Here is a 19,437-nt window from a genome sequence, read left to right as displayed (position 1 = left end):
GAGTATGTTTACTGTTTGTTATCAGCGCATAAATGAATAAACTACAGTTATGTTAGCATTTCGATGGTGCGGCGGGTTGAGTTTAAGGTAGGTAGATGGCGTTGGTGTGCGGTGCGCAGAGCACACAGAGCGCTGCAAGCGCGCACAGCGCCGCACCGACCCCCTTCGGACGCGCGCGTCAAAGCCGCAAAGCGACCGACACAACAATTCGCGCACCGTTGCGGTATGAGAATACCAGATTCGGGCTGCAAAATCGCCGAATCCACGCCACACGCCCGAACTGTGACCTGTCGCGAAACGCAGCCGAGACTGCGAGGCATCATCGTCGCGCGCGCCGGGTCGCCTTCACGCCAGCCGTGGTGCGTGCGAGCGCCGCGATTATAACGCGCCGTCGACGCTCACCCAGCGCGCAGTGCACGCAGTGACACGGGCCCGCGAGGACGACGTACCGCGCCTCCGAAACCAGCAGGAGAAACACACCACAGCCGCCGTACCGACGCAGTGTGTGCGTGTGCAGAAGAGCCGCAGCAGCAGCAGCAACCCCTAGTGTGCGAAGTGCGACGTGATGTGAGCGCGTGTAAACACGAGCGGCTAAAAATATCGAAGAACGAACGAACGCCCAGCGCGCGCCGCGCTGCACTTGCAAACAAAACAAAAGGCCAGCGCGCGATCGCGCCCGGACTCTCTCGGTGGTGATAGTGCGACGAGCGACAATCCGTTGGTGGATAAACCAGCCAGCCAGCCCGTGTGTGTGCATACACATCGCATCGAGGACATTATGGTGAGTGCTAAATGTAAACACGACGCATCCTCGCTTTGCGCTCGAGCTGCGAGCTCGCTGCAACCTCACACTCTCGAGGTGATGTCAAACCCATCGACGCACACTCGTCCTTCCACCTTAACATCACTCATACACATAAAAACAGCTAGAAAATCACTAAAAATGTTGGATTTCGGTGTAATTCCGCGATTGATTGATGTCAAAAAGGGTTTCTCGGGGGTTGAATGATTGGCGGCGCATGGGGTAGGTCGTGGTGCGGCGCCCGCCGCCATTTTCTGTCGCAATTACGGCATCGCGACGCGCGCGGCGCTCCCCCGCGATATATTCTCATGCATGCGAAACCAGCGATTCGCGTAAACAGCCAGCGAAGACCGCCTAAGGGGTTTCAAGGTCGTGCCATAGTTGCAAACAAACATTGTTGTTGTGTAAACGGTCAGAAATGATTATTTTCGCTGCGAGTCGTGATTACTGGCTGCGCTCAACTTGTGTGCGACTCCAGTTTGCTTCTCACGTCGTAGTTTTCTTGAGCAATACTCGCTTGAAAGTCATGCATGCTATCGTAAGTAATTGAAAAGTTTGAAACATTTCGACGTCGAGTGGAATTAGCATTCATTAACAACGTGTGTGTGTGTGTGTTGAGATAGAGAGGAATTGTTTCGCGAGGTTTTTGGCAATCCGCGCGCGTGTTCTCATGCATGCAGCAGGAATCGCAGGAAAATTGCGACAGCCCGAACAATGTTGAAGTGGTTGATGCCTCAACAAAGTTTGTAAATCGGTCCGCATTCGCACGTTACGATTTATTTCGCGATGCGCATCGACGAGTATGTTGCTGATAGTCGCAACGAGCGAGTTTTACGGAAGTGTTTGCGTCGAAAACACGCGCGTGTTGCAATAAGGAAGTTGGCCGCGCGAATATTCGGCAAATGTCAAACTTGCTGTGTTTGCATAAATTGCGGCGCGCGCGTGAGTTTCCGGGTTGTGGGCCAGCTGAAATTTTTCGGTTTTTCGACCTCTGACAATGCGCGCCCGCCGCCGGATTTGCATACAATGCGCCCTCCCCGAACGGGCCCCGCTAGTGCCATCGCCCGCCCGTGCTTGTTTATCAAATTGTTTAATAAACCGAGAGAGTTCAATTAATGCTGATTGCCATCGGGCCGCGATCACTTAAGGGTCACTCAACCTTTCTGCCGGCGCGAACAACAAACAAGATTTCACGGCAAAATATTGACGTGAAATGTGCAATAAAACAACGCAACCACGATTAAAACATATTGCCAAGACGATAATTACCTAGATTTTGCACAATAAATTGTTACAATTGGCAGGAGACACAAATATTCGCGTCTCTTGCAGCGATTTGTGACATTGAAACACACGCTTGTGTGTTTATTGTTGGTAAATGTCAAACGTGTAACTTCTTAAAACATTCAGCGTGAATATATGCATACACGCACGGTGAGTGATGGCTGCGGACGGCGAATTTGTTTAATAATATTAACGCGCTGACGACGGCGATGATGATTTCGCCGGGTCAAGCACGCTAATTCACCCAATTCATAAATAGGTTTCTCATTAATTTATTGACATGTTCGTGACGATAACGTCGCGATTGTTTACGTCCTCCGCTGTGTTTCGGCGTGTGCTGTTGATGAATCTTGTTTACTCGTGAGGTGTTGGAATATTGGGATTTGGGAATTCATCCATCCAGTCTTGGGGCTGGGTCGCGCGACCTTCGGAAATTGGTACAACTTAATTATTTGTTGCGCGCGGCTCGCGCGCGCGCGAACGCGTAAAAAAGAAATGTTGCGAAAATTTCGTCGTCGTTGTGCGCGCGATATCGACGACCGCAGCAGCAGCTGAATGTGTTTCATGGCTCGGCTCGCGCCGCGTATTTGTTATTGCTTTTAGTAATAGTTGCACACCTTCAAGGTCTCCGCCATCGGCGTGCGCGCGGCTTTTTTCTCGGAGGTGGCTCCTCGGCGACATGATTTTAAGTCGGTCACGCGTTGATTTTTCGTCGCAAGAGCGCGGAGGTCGCCGGAATATATGGAGTACGTGCTCAGTTGTTGTTGTGTATCTCTATGCATGCATATCTCTTGCAGAGCTTCGCGAAATTCGCGTTCACTTTCAAGCGCGTGTCGACGACGACGACGACGACTTTTGAGCTGGTCAGCGTTTATAAATGCCGCGCGCCACCGTGTGAATCATATGATTTGTCGCGTGCATCACTTTTGAACGAATCCTCGCATTCCGACCGCGGACAATTACGTAATCATCTTCAATGTCACTCGGGAGCCATCCAAGTTCGATAATTAGCTATTGACCGAAATTTCCCCGCCGGTGAGTCGCGATTCACGATTAATTATTATGCAATTAAATTGTTGATATTTTAATTTGTCGGCAATTATATCGGCACAAATTGTTGACACAGTAATTCGAGTATTAAACATTTGATTTCACCTCTTAGGAGGTGAAGAACTTTGGTGTCCCACTTTGCTTTTGCCAATTTTATTCATTTTTATCACTTTTCTTAGAAACAACGTTTTATGATAAAATTCTCATGTTACAAATCATCTCCCAGTTATTCTTGCAGAGTCAGCAGGAAATCTGCGCAAGTTCTCGCCTGGATATCGCGAATTTGGAGATAAATAAGCGATGAAACACGCAAAATGCAAGTGAATCGCCATTATTTCCAGCTGATGTTTGACCGTGACTAAGAAAAACTTCAATTGAAACACACTATCATCACGCCGTCGCAGACATTGACGATTATTAGTTGTGTATCGTTGATTGTTACTCATCGAGATTTTCCACATGCGTGCGTATCACCTGATGGTGCCGCTAATCGTGTTTCCTGCTCGCCGAGAAAGGTGTTGTTGTTTCTTTACTTTGCGACGGTTATCGCCGCCAGACTAGACATCGACAAGCCGCTCTTATCATATAATCTGACCGGGCGTGATTAGCGCTTATCGGGCATGCTACTAGCGTTACATGCAAGCGCATGGAATTTTTTTTCACTTCGGTTCGGTGAAGAAGTGTAATGTGAAGAGGCGCGATATCGCATTGTGTGTGACACTGCGTTTCGCGCGAAATTACAGGTTTCTCGTTTGAATTGTGCGCCGGTGGTATTGCAGGTTTTCTGTGCGCGACTTGCGGTTTGTGTTGGTAGATGGCGCTGTGTGTCTGATTTAGTCTTTTCGGAGTTTTTGTTACTGCAGCGGACAGTCGGACTGTCAGTCAGACTGGGAGTCAAGACTGTCCGTCTCAGTTGGTTATAAATTTGTGGGTTTTTTTTTTCGGCTGACCTTTGCTGTGTGTAATATTTTTTGTTGCGTTCGGCGCATTTCTTTGACGAATTATTTTAGTTAGTTCAATTAGCCAACCTTGGTAGTACCCGCACGTCGTGTCGGTACTTATCGGTAATTGGTTTCGCAATCGCGTTTCTTCGCCGAGAGATATTGAAATTGCCTAGGAAATTTCGCCGGTTGCGAAGGCAGGATTTAATTCGATATTTTTACATGTTTTTAATTGTCGTTGTAATAAAAGTCGTAAAGTCGGTTTCATGGCTACTTCGTCGTTGATTATTATTTGGAATGGAAAGGCACCAATAAAAATTCATTTCAAACTTTAATATATTTGAAGTCTAAGTTTCGAAAAAGTTCGGCTACAGAAAAGTGTATTTCCTGGTTTGTGTGTTGGTAAAAAATGCGTATAAGAAGTTGGTTGAAGTCGCGCCATGATTTCTGGTAGGAATAACAATGGAGGCGAAGATTTGCGCGTAACATCCTGTATCCTGCGCCGACGATTTCCTTGTATCGGTTGCGGTACTGACCGCTGCCAAGGCCTTCGTCGGTTTGCACTTCTCATTAAGCGGGCGACTGAACGACGCGGTCGCCCGAGCCGCCGGTGGCGGGTCGCCATGGCAACAGTGTGTGTGTGCCGGCGAGGCCTACTTACGGGCGCGCGCCGCCGCTGGGCGTGAGCCGCCAAGGACTCTCTCTCAACCGACTGAGCCGTTTTCCGCGCGCGCGTGCGCTGGAAGGAACAAAAGCAAAAGCCGGCCGCGACGTCGCACCCGCGCCGACGACGACGACGACGCTGACCGACCGACCGACCAGGCCGGCCGGCGCGCGCGCGCCTGACGCGAAAGGAGCGAGAAAAATAAAGTGTAATTTGTTAACCTTCATAGTTCAACGACTTCTTCGGCCGGCGCGGCGCGCGCGCTGCTTCGTCACGCCGCTCGCACGCACCATGGCTGCGCTGTTGTGCTACGAGAGCAGCTGACGACGACGATGGGGACGGCGGTGTGACGCGGCGGCGCGACTTGCCGCTTTTCGTCTTTTGTTCACTGGCTGCTGAGCAGCGCGAGGAAGTGTCGCGCATCGCCGCTATGACATTTCCACTTTGCCGTGACATATGTTCATATCAAACGCACCCCAATCGTTGGATGTTCATTCACGAAATTAAAACACAGCGCGCATACAATTTGTATCGCGTGTGCATGTGTGTGCATGTCCTCCTTTATTCATGTTTGCAGTCATAAAAGGAAGTTGCTTAACCTTAAAAATTCCGAGCGCATTGTTTGCCGAATGTGAAAATAAATGTTGTCTCCTTTGTTCGCAGAATAAGAATGACGTCGCCAAGGAAAACAACTGATCGTCTGCGCGCGCCGACGCACAAATAAGGTGAGTTTCAGTTTGTTGCTGGCCGCGTCGAAATTGAAAGTCGAATCGGGTTTTTCGGCGCGCCCCGGTGGAGAGAGCGAGGATCCCCCTATCAGCCACAGCGCGTGCACGCGCCTTGCCTCCCCCTCGTCGCGCGTCCACGGAAAAGGGTGCAGGCAGGGTGCAGTAACCCCTAACAACACGCCGCGTTTGCTGCCTGCTGCGGATCAATAAACTCCCAGCCGGCATCGCGGCCGCGCCGCCTCGCGCCTTCACGGCCGCATTCGAAGGCCCCCGCTCGAACGTGCGATGCTAATTATTGCGATCAACATTCGCGAACAACGTTCTCGATCAATGACTTGTATTTTGTTGTAATTATCCACCATCGAATGTTCGTTTATCATGCGACATGTTATATTCTGAGTCATTTCTATTAAAACCCATGGGTTTTAATTGTAGGAGTTTTTAAAGTTTTGTTATGCAGGAGATACAGGGTGTTTTCATTCTGAATTGAGTATTCCTTTGTGAGGGCTGTGGGATTTGGATGGTGGGGGTAGTATTCGGGCGGCGTCGGCGGGTGGTCGGATGTGTTCGGTGGGCGCTAGGGCACACCAACGTCTTCGATCGCATGACGTGCGCCCGGCGGCAGTGGCGTCGCGTCAGTAGTGCTGGCCGGCGCAGCGGTCATGATAACGTCGTCCGCGCCTCCATCGCCCTCAACATCCGCCGCCGTTGCAGTGTTACCCGTGTACACATCGCCGCCGCCCGGACTAGTGCTGCGCGCCGGTGGCAAGCCGCCCCTGTTCGTGCATCACCACCATCACCTGCACCAGCCGCCGCATCCGCTCGCCCTTTCGCCGGCGGCATTTGTACGGTGCTTCGTGAGTGCGCGTATCTCGGGCGTCGGCGACGACCTCGGTCTGGTGCTACCCGCCGCTGGTGGTCTCTTTCACGCTCCGCAGCGACGTGCCGGCGCGCCCGCCGCCTGCTGGGGGGGCGGCGGCCGACGCGCGTATGTCGGCTGTCTTCTGCCGACTGCCGATTTCGTCCTGCGACACCATCATCAGCCACATCACCTGCCCACGCACCAACGACAACGCGGGTACTTTCGCTCCTTTCAGCCTACTATGGAAACAAGGTAACACCTTGGTTGTTGGTTGTGCTTCGCCCCGGTCGCACGCACAATGCGCCTCGTTTCCTCGTTTTGTGCCTTTTTCCGCCGCTCGCTGCTGGCCTCTTTTGTCCGTGTGCGCTGTGGCTTCGCGCGCCCGCTTGGTAACTATTTTTTCGCCTCCCGGTCGGTTTCTCATGTCTCTCGGGTTACGCGTTCGAATTCGAGTTTCCTGTGACTAACTGCATGCACTTTGTGTGCTCGTGACGTCAGCAGGTATTTCCGGTGTATGGAATTGTGCGGTCGCTCGACCACATTCGGTGCCTTTTTTTTTTACCCATCGTCCCGAAATCGTCCTTGGAGGAGAACCATCCGAAAATACAACTTAAACTTTCTTTTACTCAAAATCATCACTATAGCAACATACTGAGTTTTGTATGTACATCAAAACATAACAAATCAGTTCAATGTCATTTTCATTTTCGGCGCGCACACGAAAATTTTCAGTAAAACGTGATTTCAGCATTTCAATTCATCTACGAATTCAAACACGCGTGGTTTTGCGCGCAAAATGGTCCGTGCGCAGCGAGATTTACGATTCTCAATGAAACTGCGAAAGCTCTATGGAATGAGGTAATAACAATCGTCTTAATGAGCAAATCGCTAAGTACGCGAACGCGAGTTACGCCTGCAAGGTTGCGCCGTCCTTATTTATTTATTGCCATTGCGCCATTCGCAGCCACACTGCTGTTATCGCGGCTGCACAAATCGTTAAATAATTGACGCCCGGCGTGTTTTGCCAAAAATCGCGGGATTTTTTCCAACGCGCTGTGTGACTAAACTCGCGTGGATTATTTAATTCACCGAAGTTTGTCTTACTCATGAATCTCGAATGTAAATGTATTGTAATCTGGGTACTTGAAATGTTAAATTTGAATGTTTTTGCATATCAAACAGCAACTTACTCATCCGATTCGTTTGTTTTCAGGTGAGACACGACGTTTTTTTTTTCTTCTGCCATTCTTTCAACGGTTGGGTACGCTCTGTGTGTGTAAGTATGCAGCCGGCGCGCGAGTTCAATGACAGTAAATCGCCGAAAAAGAGTTAAAGGTCTTTAAATACGCCTAAATTTACATCTAAGCAGCCAGCAGCAGCGATGCACTTGCGCTCGTCTGCGCACTGAGTGCACTTGTGCAGGAATAAAACGAGAGTGCGCGTCGCCGATTTCGACTATTTATAGAACTAATTCCAGCCTTCCAGCGTTGAAAACGCGCGTTTCCAACATCATTTTCCGTTCGATTTGTGGTGCGTGCGAGAGCGGATTATGAACGCGCGTCGATTTCGCAGCGGTCTTTAATTGCATCCCTTCCTCCCACATTTTTTGCGTTCAAAGCCGACCAGCGCAGATTGGAGCAGCCCGAAGAAGACAAAAAGCAGCCGCGATTTTCTCATTGTTGTAATGCATGCATCTCCTCCAACCAGTGTCAAAAACCGCCGGTGCGAAATCGACTCTCGCGCTTCGGGCACGCTCTCACAGCGAGCGTCGTTTCTCGTCCAAGGTCGTGCGCATGTCGACACGTAAATAACATTCGTACATGAAAAGAAGTCGCGCGTTTTTAACGTCTGCGCTCGCGGCCAGGTTGCGCGCTCGCCGCTTTCGTCATTTTTAATCGCCGCGGACGCGGTGCGTGTCGCGTATTTATATCCCAGTCGCGCGCTGTGCGGTGCATCTTTGCGCTCCTTTGCTGCCGCCCGATATCATGGTTGTTGTTTTTTCCACTTCTTCGCCGCGGGTTTATTTATGTGGATGATATCCACGAGGAGCGTTGTTGTTTCTGCTCGTGAGGCACATCCCGGCATGCTCTATTTTTAAAATTATTTTGACCTTTTTGATGAAATTGAGACATATCTATTCTTCCAAGGGCAAGAGCGTTTTGTAACTGGAAATAACGGTCATTTTCTGGTCACTTAGAATGTTAAATAGAAATCTATTCAGCTTCTCAACTACACCGAAGTTTTTGAAACAAGTATTTATTCCATTTCTCATTGTCGAATTTTATTCCGTAGTTGAAAGTCTCTCTTTCAACTATCTCGACCGTCAGCGCATCTTTTACTCTTTGCCCTTGCCCTCGTCTCGTCGACTTTGTATCTTCGTGTCGGTTTGATTTTTTTCGCACCTAGATCGAGAGCTGTACCCGGCTAGACTCGCGGTGTGCCTTCGGCTGGGCGTCTAGCGCGCACCAAGAGGAAAATTATACCACAAACCGGTTTCGAACGTTTTCCCCACATTTCACCTGGGCGAACGCGCCGCGTCAGCTGTGTTAAGTTATTGTTGGGTCTTTTGTTTCGTGCGATGCACCACCAGCAGCCGCTGCAAGGCGCTCGAACCGAAACGTTGTTTGATCATTTTTCGGGCGAGAACGCTTCAAAATGCACGCCATGTGATGTTTAGATATTGATCTCGCAATGGAAACCCTTTTTTCGTCGTTTTTGCGGACTACCAAATATTTCCCAGCGGTGAGATTGTTTCTAAACAAAATTTTGTTTACATTTCGTGATTGTAAAGGAATTTTTATTGTTATTAGTCATGAAACTACCGAAAGAAAACTGTTTAATTGTTTGCCGATTAAACTCGGGTTATTTTATTGCCGATTTCTGCATGTTGCTCGTTGGAATATTTACCAAACACAGTTCTGAGTCAGAAACACGGCTTATCGGGCGCCATTATGAACTTAACGGTCGATAAAGTACGCTCAATATCTTACTTAGAAGCTTATCATTGTTACAACAAACATCAACGGGGTGTATCTTGACAATTATCGATTCACTCGTAGATCTAATCGTTTCGTTCCTGGTAGATTATCGTAATTGTTGTTGCTTCGATTCTAATTCTACACGAATGTTTAGAAAACGGCATGTTTATCGAAGTGTTTACGCGTGTTGTGTGATGATGATGTGCATCTGCGACACGACGCGAATTCAGCACACACGAGTGAAAATAAAAAAAAGTGTGTGTCTTTTTTCGCAGCGGCAGGCATTATCTTTTCGATGCTAAAAATGGGCCAAGGCGCTTTTCTGCGTCGCGTCGTCGTCGACGAGTGTGAGCGGTGAATTTTAAGCCTAAGGTTAAATTTTGAAATTTGTGTGAGCGCGTCGTGCGCTTGCATCACTGCAATGTAATGTTTGGTTTTCGCAAGTTGGCGGACGAAGGAGAGAAAATCGTTGTTGGCGGTTTCCTCAGAGCGGAGAGAACAATGAATTTCTCCGCGTGTGCGCGCGCCCGAGCGAAATCCTTGCCGAAATTCACCTTAACACCGTTTTGCAATTATGTTACACATTTGGCTAATTATATTTTTGCGAAAAACTTGTTATTAACCAATATGTGTGTGTGTGTGTGTGTGTATGCGCGGCGTGGAATAATAACACTGATTGTTGTTCCTAATTTGAGTGAAACTCGTCCACCATCAGTGTTAGTGTTGCGGATGCCCGACGCGCATCATCAATTATTCGAAGCGACGCCGGGCGACTTTAACAAACCCGGCGTCCGTGGGGTTGGACGCGCAGTTCCCTTTAAAGCGAGTGCATTTTCTTGCTTTTGTTGGCGCGCCGAGTTTCGAGTTTGAGGCGAAGTTTGAATTCCACGCGCGCATGCATCACGGCCGATGGGGCACATGACGTGCTGCCGCGCTGCCACCCTCGACTCTACACCCTGTTTCACTGTGTGTGTGTGAGAGTATTGCGCACGGGTTCAACCGTCCTGTGTGCGCGTGTGTTATTGATCGCGCGCGGCCAACCGTCGGCGGCGAACGCGCTTCGCGAATACACCACCACAGCAACAACCCTATATCGAAATCGCATGCAACTCGTGGTGCGGCGAAATGCAAAAATTGTGCTCCCGCATGCACACACACACGCTGTTTGCGTCGTTCTTGGCCGCTTTCATGACGTCATAATCGATAACTAGCGAGAAAACAAACGCACGTCTCGATGATGGGAACCGTGCGCCGCGCGTTGTGTACAATGACGAAACAAACCGAAACTCGCGGCTGTTGTTCGTCGGTTTGTGTAACAATGCAATACACCGAGTGTGCACGGAAATAATGTGATTTGAAAACTAATGCGCGCGGTCAATCAAAGTTTTGCCACGCTCGGCGTGACTAACGCCTTGATTTCCACGAATTTTCATCTATCACGTTGTTTCCCAACGGAAAGAAAAGCGAACGCGCGTTACGAGCAATGTAAAAAGTAAAACAAAAGGGTAAAAGTAAAACTGGCGATTCGCCGAGCGCGTTCGCGCCGACTCGGGCTGGGTTCGCGCGAGGCCGACGATGTGGATGGTAGGGATGACGGGCGCGCACCGTGCGTTCTGCATTTGCCGCCGGCAGTTCGTCAGCGACCGCAGCGCGCGTCGGAGCCGCAGTCGTCGCACAACCATCTCGTCGTGACTCGTTTTCCGCTTACACACATACCTCTCGCTGCGACTACTGCGCGCGCGCACTCGCCGACGACCGTTGCGTTTTTAAATTTAAAATCCGCGCCACCAAAACGGAAGAGGCCGTCGCGATTGCAATTCTCTCTTCGCCGGTGTTCCCAACCACGTGTGTTGTGCAGTGCGTGTGGTACAAATGCTAGTGCAAGTGATATTGTGCGTGTCTCTCACGGTGATAATGTAACTGCGTTTCTTACACGAAGTCGCCTTCCAACGAAACAAAAGAGACATTCATATGTGGTGCGTTTTACATTACGATCTTCTCTCACTCTCACACTCACACATTGCACTGCAGCGCTGGTGATAGGAAGTAGCAGAACGCACAAAGCCCACGAGAAGAGCGAGCTTGCTTTGCTCGGGGTGCTATAGGGCGCTAGGGGTGCGAAATACGATGGAGATTGAGCGACGCAAGTGAGTAGCATGCGAAACGCAGTCCACAATCCTCCGAAACTACCTTTATCTTTCTCTGTGTAACTTTTGTGTGTGGCGATGTGTGCGTGAATGCGGCCATGTGCTTCAGAAATTAGGAAACCATGTGGGATCCATGTCAAAGCAGAGAAAATGGCGAAGAATTTTGCAGACAAGGCCCGGAAAATGAACAAATCAAGGGGGAAAATCACTTCTTTAACCGATAGTCATGCATGCAATCCATCTTGAAGTCAATGTAGAAGAAGAAAAATGTTGATGCGTTCATTTTGAGCCCATTTTGTTGAAGATTAATGCATTCTTCGTCGATTTTTCTTTTGCTTGCGCCATGTTTTAATTGAGCAAATCTCTTCCTTCAGTGGTTTTGTGAGATTTTTCTTTTGTTTGTTCGTTTTCCATGCGGTCTGGCTACCAGAATTCTTTGTTTAATTGTTCGACTACTAACAATTGTTGAATATTCATCGGGGCAGCAGCGTAGTCACACTCTGTGTTTGTGAAATTTTCAAATTCCTGTTTGGTTTCTTGCGTTTCATTCAAGTTCTCGTCTCCTCTGCACTTCTCGGTCCCCTGTCGGGTGTGTGTGTGTGCGTTTCGACCATTTGCTCGAATCTTTTGTTGAATCACCTCGAGGTCTCCAGACCTAGACTTTTGTTGCCGACCATGTGGTTGTTGTGGCTCGGCTCGGTTCGTTTCTCGTTGTTGTTTCGCTTCGTTTGGGCTCTCCTCGAACTCGAAATTCTCGTGCGTGTCCGCATGCATTGTGTCGCCTGCCTCCTTCTTTCCTCGTCGCTCGCGGTGGTTCCTTCCATGGGTTTCTTCCCAGCGTCAGCGCGCCTCGCTAGACGAGACTCTCCGCCGCGCTTCGGAGGAAACGAACGACCTGAAACGAATCGACCTTGAACTTTTTTTTTTACTTTTTCATTATTGCCGCGTCGCCGCGCGTTCTTTGTTGGCACGGCATGCCACTGCACACACTCACACGTTTTCCCCGAGATTTACCTGCGCGAGCAAACAGTCCGCTGGTTTCTACCTGCGTTTCGAGGCTCTTGTGGCTGCTGTTGCTTGCTCCTAAACATTTCGAAGAAGCACCGAGCTTTCAAAACCAACAACGCTACCTACCCGTACTACCGCGCCGCATAATTTTTAAGTTTTAAAGTTTCGAGCCTCTTTGAGGCTCTCCGTGGTACGCTGTTTCTGTACCTGATGCGACCAGACGACCCATCTCGGGTGCGGGTCTGTGGAACAGCTGTGATCATGCCATCCATGTGGTGGCAGAAGCAGCTTTCTCATGTCTAGCACCGGCCTAGTCCTCGACACAACACGATGCAATTGAAAGTGCGCTAATGTGGTTTTAATTCCACTTGTTTTTGTTGTTTGTATTATGCGCACGCCGCGATTACGACCGTATGTACGAGTCTCATTTTCGTTTCCTTTTGTTTTCATGAATTTTACTGACTTTCGTAGTTTTGTCCCGACATTTGTTTAGGAAGTTCGCTTAAGTTGCGAGTTGTACGTTTAATTTGGCGTCGTGATGCATTTGCGCTCGGAATATTCATGCCTTTTGTTTCCACATTGCCGAGTGCGCACTCCCAAGTTACATCTGCTCAGCGCGTTCGGTTTCTCAACGCTCGACGCCGCTCATTGTCGAGAATTCAATGTTGATTACTTAATTTCTGGCGTTTTCTTTGTGCGTTGCGTTCACTGATCGGTCGGCGCACGTCGCTTTGTTCGCACAGTGCGCTTGCTCGAGACTGTAGCTAGCAGTCGCGGGGGCCGTTGTTGCGCGCCGTTTTTTTGTTGTTATTATTCGCTCCTATCGATGTAATAAGCAACATGGTTATAAATAGACATTGTTTCGGTCGGCGCGCCGCGTACATTACTTAACCATCGCGCACACAATTCATTCATGAGCGTGGCGCGAAGAAGCTCTCGGGATCCTTGTGACCCCGTTGCATCGGCATGATTTTTTTTGATCGGCCCTGAATTCGAAGTAAAGTAGGTCCAGACCCCGAATCGCGCGCTTTCCGCGCGCATTCTTTAACTGTTTTCCGTTTTGCAATGCTTCCCGAAATAAAGTCGAATGTCGTGTCGCATCGCGACCGAGAACACTGCCACAGCGCGCGCTCGCTGTTCGCCCAAGGAGCTAGAAAAATGATTGAGCAACGCGCGCAGCAAAGGCTAAGAATGGACCTTGAACGACTAAAAACTGAATTATGTGCGATTGCAACACGTCCAAGCGTTTCACAAACATAAACACATTTGTAAACGCATTGCTTCTTCACGGCGACAGACACTCTGCTTGATTTGAACCTGAAGTAGTTTTCGTTAGTTTTCATGGAATGGAAGTTAGTTCTAATAGCAGCCATGATTCAATGGCATTTCCTCGTGATTCCGTAACGTATTATTGATTATTCTGACTCAGCTGTACACGCGGCGTGCGCTCGTGTGGGTGCCGCGTGAATGCATGTTATTTATTTTAAGAAACAGCTGATTCCACATACTACGTAACTAAAAACTAGCGACAGGCACACAAAGGGCCCCGTGCATCGACACATGTGCGCCGCCGGCGCTCTCCTGCTACCGGCCCTCGGGATGCGAGGCGGCCCGCGTGACTCACCGGGGCCAGGCCCCACGCGCCCGACCTCCACCCGTTGGCCTCCCCTCGGAGCGCTCCCTGCTCACCGCTGCTCCGCTTTTCCTTTTCCCTCGCGCGAAGCGGCCATGTTGCTGCTCGAGTATTGAGCGAACGCGCGCGGTGTTACTGTGTGTGCGTGCGTGCATTTCGGCGTGCACTCCGCCGGCCCCGTCCCTTCGACGACGGGTAGCGGCGCGCCGACCGGCGGACGGGTCGCTCTGCGTTCGCACCGCTTTATGGGTACCCTACCGGCGACGAAGGCCCAACCCGACGACTCGCTTCTACCTCTCTGCCTGGCTGCCTGCCGCCAGCCTTCGACTTCGCTCGCTTGGTGCTGGGTTCGGAGTGCGAAATCGATTTTGTTTGCTTTGCCATTCGCTGTACTGAGCAAACCATGTCTAGCCGAATCCTACTCGAAAATCGCTCGTTTCTGGGCCCGGCTCCTCCGCCAAGACAGTAATTTGTCGAGGGAATATTTCCTATTCCTAGAATTCCGTATTTAACTTGAATGCAGAACAATTTCTTCGGCTTTGGCTTACTTCACAGGCCTGTTTTATTATTACGGTTCGTTTCATGCAAATTTTGAACAATATTGAAGTAAAACTCATATAATGTCTGACCGCTCGCGGCTTAGGCTTAGGTTTTGCGACATTTTGTTCGAAGATTTGTGCCCTTGGCCAGGTAGACGGTCATTGAAAGTGCACAGTATGTATTTATGCTTCACCAGCTGTTCACAATTCGAATTCTACCTGCCGTTCACGACGAAATTCGCCGGAATAACGAACAAAGTGCGCTCGGCACAATATACACAGCACAACAATAATGCGGATTACAAGCACGGTAGTCGATTTTTGGCGAATTGCATTTACCTGTCGCATTACTCGTATTTATGGCGGGGCCCCTTCTCTTCGCCGCCGTGCGAACGGTTTTCGGCGATCAGGCAGGTACTGGTACCCCGGCGGTCGGTCGTTTGCTCGTTATCATCTCGCATCCATTCCGTCGACGCGCTCATTCCGTCCGTTGTGCGCTCGTCGAACGGTCGTCGAGAACGTTGAACACATGGCGTTTCTTCGCCGTTGAACGAACCGCCGGTGTCGGTACGTTAGCGTTTTGTTCGCTCTCGCGTTCGTGTGCGCTTCGCGCGTGGCTGTCTCTGCTGTTGTGTTTGTGTGTGTGTGTGTGTGTATAAACCGCCTGGGTACGGTGCGTTGGCTCGAGCAAAGGGGAACTGGCTTTCCGGGGCGCACCACTTCGATCGCACACATGTCAGTCGTGCACGTCTGCAGCCGTAGCCCAACGAACACTCGGTAATTTCGTGCAGTTCACATTTTTCAAATTTTTCTCCTTGAGGTCGCCCAGCGCCGACATTTTGTTTCCACCTCGAGGGTAGGTGCACCCTGGGTCGTTGCGATTGCTGTTGTTCTCTTGTGTGTGGCTTTGTGTGATGTTACTTTGCGTTGTTGTTCTTGTTGTTGTTATTTTACTTAATTTGGTTTTGTTTGTTTGTTGCAGGTACAAGAGCGGCAGTACAGTGCGTTCGAGCACAGCGAGAAGTAACGGTTGCGCGGGTGGCAGTAGCACCGCGGCGGCCGGTGGCGGTGTCGGCGCGGCCAGCGGCGGCGCACATTATCGCCTACTCGTGGGCGCGCGGCCCTCTTCGTGCGAAGTGCGTCGCGCCTACAAGGCGGCGGTGGTGCCGTGCAAGACGGGGCGGCGACGCGCCCGTGGCATGAGCATGGGCCAGAAGGTCTCCACCGGTGTTAAGGTCGTGAATCGGGACACGGCCGCCCCATACAAACCCGTTATCCCTAGGGAACTAGCACAAGTGAGTGGTCATCATTGTTTTTTTTTCATATGTTGAATGTGTTTGGGTATTTACTGACGCATGGCGCTTGCAGGATTTTGCGCGACCCCCCAGACTCGACATGTTGCTGGATATGCCACCAGCGCTACGCGAGACCCAGCTGAAATACAGCTGGAATGCGGACGACCGCTCGTTGAACATCTTCGTCAAGGAGGACGACAAGCTCACCTTCCACCGACACCCCGTCGCGCAAAGCACCGACTGCATCCGCGGAAAAGTCGGCTTCACAAAGGGCCTGCACACGTGGGAAGTGTGCTGGAGCACACGACAGCGTGGCACACATGCTGTCGTCGGTGTTGCCACCGCCGAGGCACCCCTGCACAGTGTTGGCTATCAAAGCCTCGTCGGTAGCACAGATATGTCCTGGGGCTGGGATTTAGGTAAAAGCGAAAAAAGTGCCATTTTTGAATGTATACTAATGTCTGGGACATTTTTAGGTCGCAACAAATTGTACCACGACGCGAAGAATAACGCGGGTGTTACATACCCTGCGCTATTGAAACCGGACGAAACCTTCATCGTGCCGGACAAGTTCCTCGTCGTCTTGGACATGGACGAGGGCACGCTGAGCTTTGTCGTCGATGGGCAATACCTGGGCATTGCATTTCGCGGCCTCAAGGGCAAAAAGCTCTACCCAATCGTGTCGGCCGTATGGGGCCATTGCGAAATCACGATGAAGTACATTGGTGGCCTTGATCGTAAGTACTGCACGCATACGCTACTCTAGAATTCTAAGCGCGCCCGCCGTACACGAAATACAGCTGTACATCGTGTACATCGAAACGTACACGACCCGCGTGCGAAAAGCGCTAAGGAGTCGACGCACTGACGCTTCACGGTCACTCGTCGCTCGACGCGCGCGCAATTACAGCTCCTTTTCCTTTTGGTCGCTGCTGCTCGTGTTTTTGCCGACACATACATGCGCGTTTGTCTCTTTTAATGATCACCGAGCGAATCTCCCACCTTTACCAGTGCGCTGCGGGCTGCCGTGTGTTAAGTCGCGCGTTGTGTTAAAATTCGTTTTGTGCGTTCGCGGCGAAGAACCTTGAGATTCAAGGGCGTCCGGGGCCCGCCACAGTCAGCGAGCGGGCGTCGGTCGACGAAAAACGGCACGAAATCCGAACGTTGTCCATCCACGGGCCATTCAAGATGGGCGCGTCATGCTAGAATGTTCAAAACTTGCGGCGCGTAACTTATAATAATTTATCGCTTTTTCTAACATGTTTTTTGTGTTTTAGCCGAACCATTACCATTGATGGATCTGTGTCGCCGCGTGATCCGACAGCGGCTTGGCAAGCAGCATCTGGACGACAAAGTGACGTCACTGGCTCTGCCTGCCGCCCTGCAGACCTACCTGCTCTACCGCGATCGAAGATAATATCTGTTGCTGCGCCAGTTGCTCTACCAGCTGCAGCACCGTCAGCGGGCCGGCGAGCTGGACTCTGAGGACGACGAGGATGACGACGCGACGGCCGTGGCTGCGGCGATGGCGGAGGAGTAGAGCGCGCGGTGCCGTCTCACCGTTGCCCCTCTCACCCATTTAACTTTTAATGCAAAATTATAAAAGTGTACCCACATACCACGTTCACTCGCAAAGGCATAGCTCCCCGCCGGGAGGGAAGGCGAACGTACGAAGCACACGGATTCGCGTGTGGATGGCTTAAGTCGAGCGGAGCGCGAACGCGTTTATCATGGCTTCCAATTAATTTTTATTTTGAGACACCCTCGCCGCCCCAAATTCGCCCCGAACGCTCTCCGCGCACTGAGAAGCAGCTTTCATTTTTTTTAGTTGCTTGACTCGTGTTTTTATTAAATATTATAGCCTTTCTTTCTTTATTATTTTTTTTGTTACTTATTGATAGTTGCTGCTCTTTAGCTGCTTGCATGAAATGATGAAAAGACGACACGCAGACCAAACCGAAAAACGCAATGTAAAGCGAAGCAAAAAAGATCTCATAGCATATTTATGTAAATGTATTTGTAGAGAGCTGCGTTTCTACGATTTTAAGAAGCGTTTAAGCGAAAAACAGATGTGTAAATATGTGCCGCCGACATTTGGGCGTTGACGGATGTAAATAGTTGGAAAACGAGGCGGACGCGTCACATTGTCTTTGGACGGAGCATGCGCGCGCGTCCGTCGAGTTCCGGTTTTGTTTGCCGTGATCCGCGTCTCGTTTCCGCTCGCAGACAACCATAGTTACAGCAACATTTAAATTTGAGACAATTTCTGCGCGAAAACCAAGCGTACGCAAACATCTGTGGGCAGTCTAGACTTATTTTTGTATATATTATTCTTAATTGCTAAATTTAATTATTGTAGTTAGGTACTTTTTGTTTTATCTCGACGGTCCTTTTTATTGTGCAACTAGAAGAGAAACGAAGGGACTATTGACTACTTGTAATATGTTTAGTTATAAGTGCCAGTTTTACGCCCATTCCCGGAGGTCCTCCTCCTTTCTCCCTCCTTCCCGTCCCCAATGCTCCGGAAAACACACACACCCTTGGAAGCTGCAGGAATTTTATTAATAACATGAAAATGTGCAAGAAAAAGGAGATGAACAATTGTGTGTTTATGTAATTTATAAAAGTAATATAAGTATTCGAATGCTAAAGATTTTGGAAGTGCTGTCGTGTCGCAATCGCAAGCACGCGGACATGAGCGAACAATTGTTAATTATATTTACGAGAAACTTGTACTTCCCGGTCTTTCCGAGCAATGATAATTTCTTTTGTTTTCTTGTCGGACGCCCTCTGGCGCGAAAGGGAATTTATTTATTAAGACTAATTTTTCGTTTTTAAATCAAGGAGAAACATAATTAACACGTCTCTCGTAAGTCGTAACGTAACGATTAAAATATATGATCTATAAATATATAAATACTGATGATAAATTAAACAAACCTATGATAAAGTGTAAGTAATAAGTAACAAAAATTGAGAATGAGTAAAATCGCAAAATTTTATTTATTTTTTGATTTTCTCAATATCCTTGAATGGCATATACTTTCAGGAAGGCAAATTTCAATCCTATATCATCTTTGTGGATGTTGGTAATTACATTACAGTTTCATGTATGCAGTCGAGTTTATATTCAATGCTTCGATCCTTCAACATTGAAAATAGTTCTCGTATTCTGCATTACGCGTTTATCAGTGCTGCGTACAAACAAATTTTTGTGTGGCGTTGCAGGAGGTAACACGCGGTGCGTTCAGCGCAACCGGCGCAGTGTCTGTCTAGCCGTCGGTTGGTCTCGTTGTGCATCCTGCACGTTGGTGCTCTTCCTGAGATTTTTATTATTAAAATTATACGTGGAACGTTCGGACAGTGCCAACAAAGTGTACACATATGCCGTCAACATTTCAACCTAACAATTTACAGAAACGTGCTTGTGCGATTCAATACTTCAGGGATGAAGGAATAAAGGAGTAAATAACATCAAGTGAAAACCAGCTTTTATTTAATCAATT

General features: G+C 49.4%; 1 protein-coding gene across 4 annotated transcripts; it reads left to right on the top strand.

The window, feature by feature from the left end:
• Nucleotides 1-170: 170 nt before the first annotated feature.
• LOC135790442 (protein gustavus-like) lies at nt 171-18,582 on the top strand. Of its 4 annotated transcripts, XM_065300672.1 has the most exons (6): nt 171-781; nt 5,405-5,466; nt 15,619-15,931; nt 16,005-16,350; nt 16,408-16,668; nt 17,209-18,582. In XM_065300672.1, the coding sequence occupies exons 3-6, from the start codon at nt 15,836-15,838 to the stop codon at nt 17,346-17,348; spliced, it is 843 nt and encodes a 280-aa protein (XP_065156744.1). In that variant the 5' UTR covers nt 171-781; nt 5,405-5,466; nt 15,619-15,835; the 3' UTR covers nt 17,349-18,582. The 4 variants fall into 4 exon arrangements, with proteins under 4 accessions (XP_065156744.1, XP_065156720.1, XP_065156737.1 ...); XM_065300648.1 differs by lacking the exons at nt 171-781; nt 5,405-5,466 and adding an exon at nt 6,046-6,583; XM_065300665.1 differs by lacking the exons at nt 171-781; nt 5,405-5,466 and adding an exon at nt 10,955-11,456.
• Nucleotides 18,583-19,437: the final 855 nt, after the last annotated feature.

Source organism: Atheta coriaria, unplaced genomic scaffold (assembly GCF_025399875.1).
Source record: "Atheta coriaria isolate IRGN ID8LTWV9N9 unplaced genomic scaffold, Caltech_Dcor_3.1 hic_scaffold_1_pilon, whole genome shotgun sequence".
In the NCBI taxonomy this organism is placed as follows: domain Eukaryota; kingdom Metazoa; phylum Arthropoda; class Insecta; order Coleoptera; family Staphylinidae; genus Dalotia; species Dalotia coriaria.
Note: the sequence above shows the minus strand (reverse complement) of the source record. Positions and strands in the feature narration are given on the sequence as shown.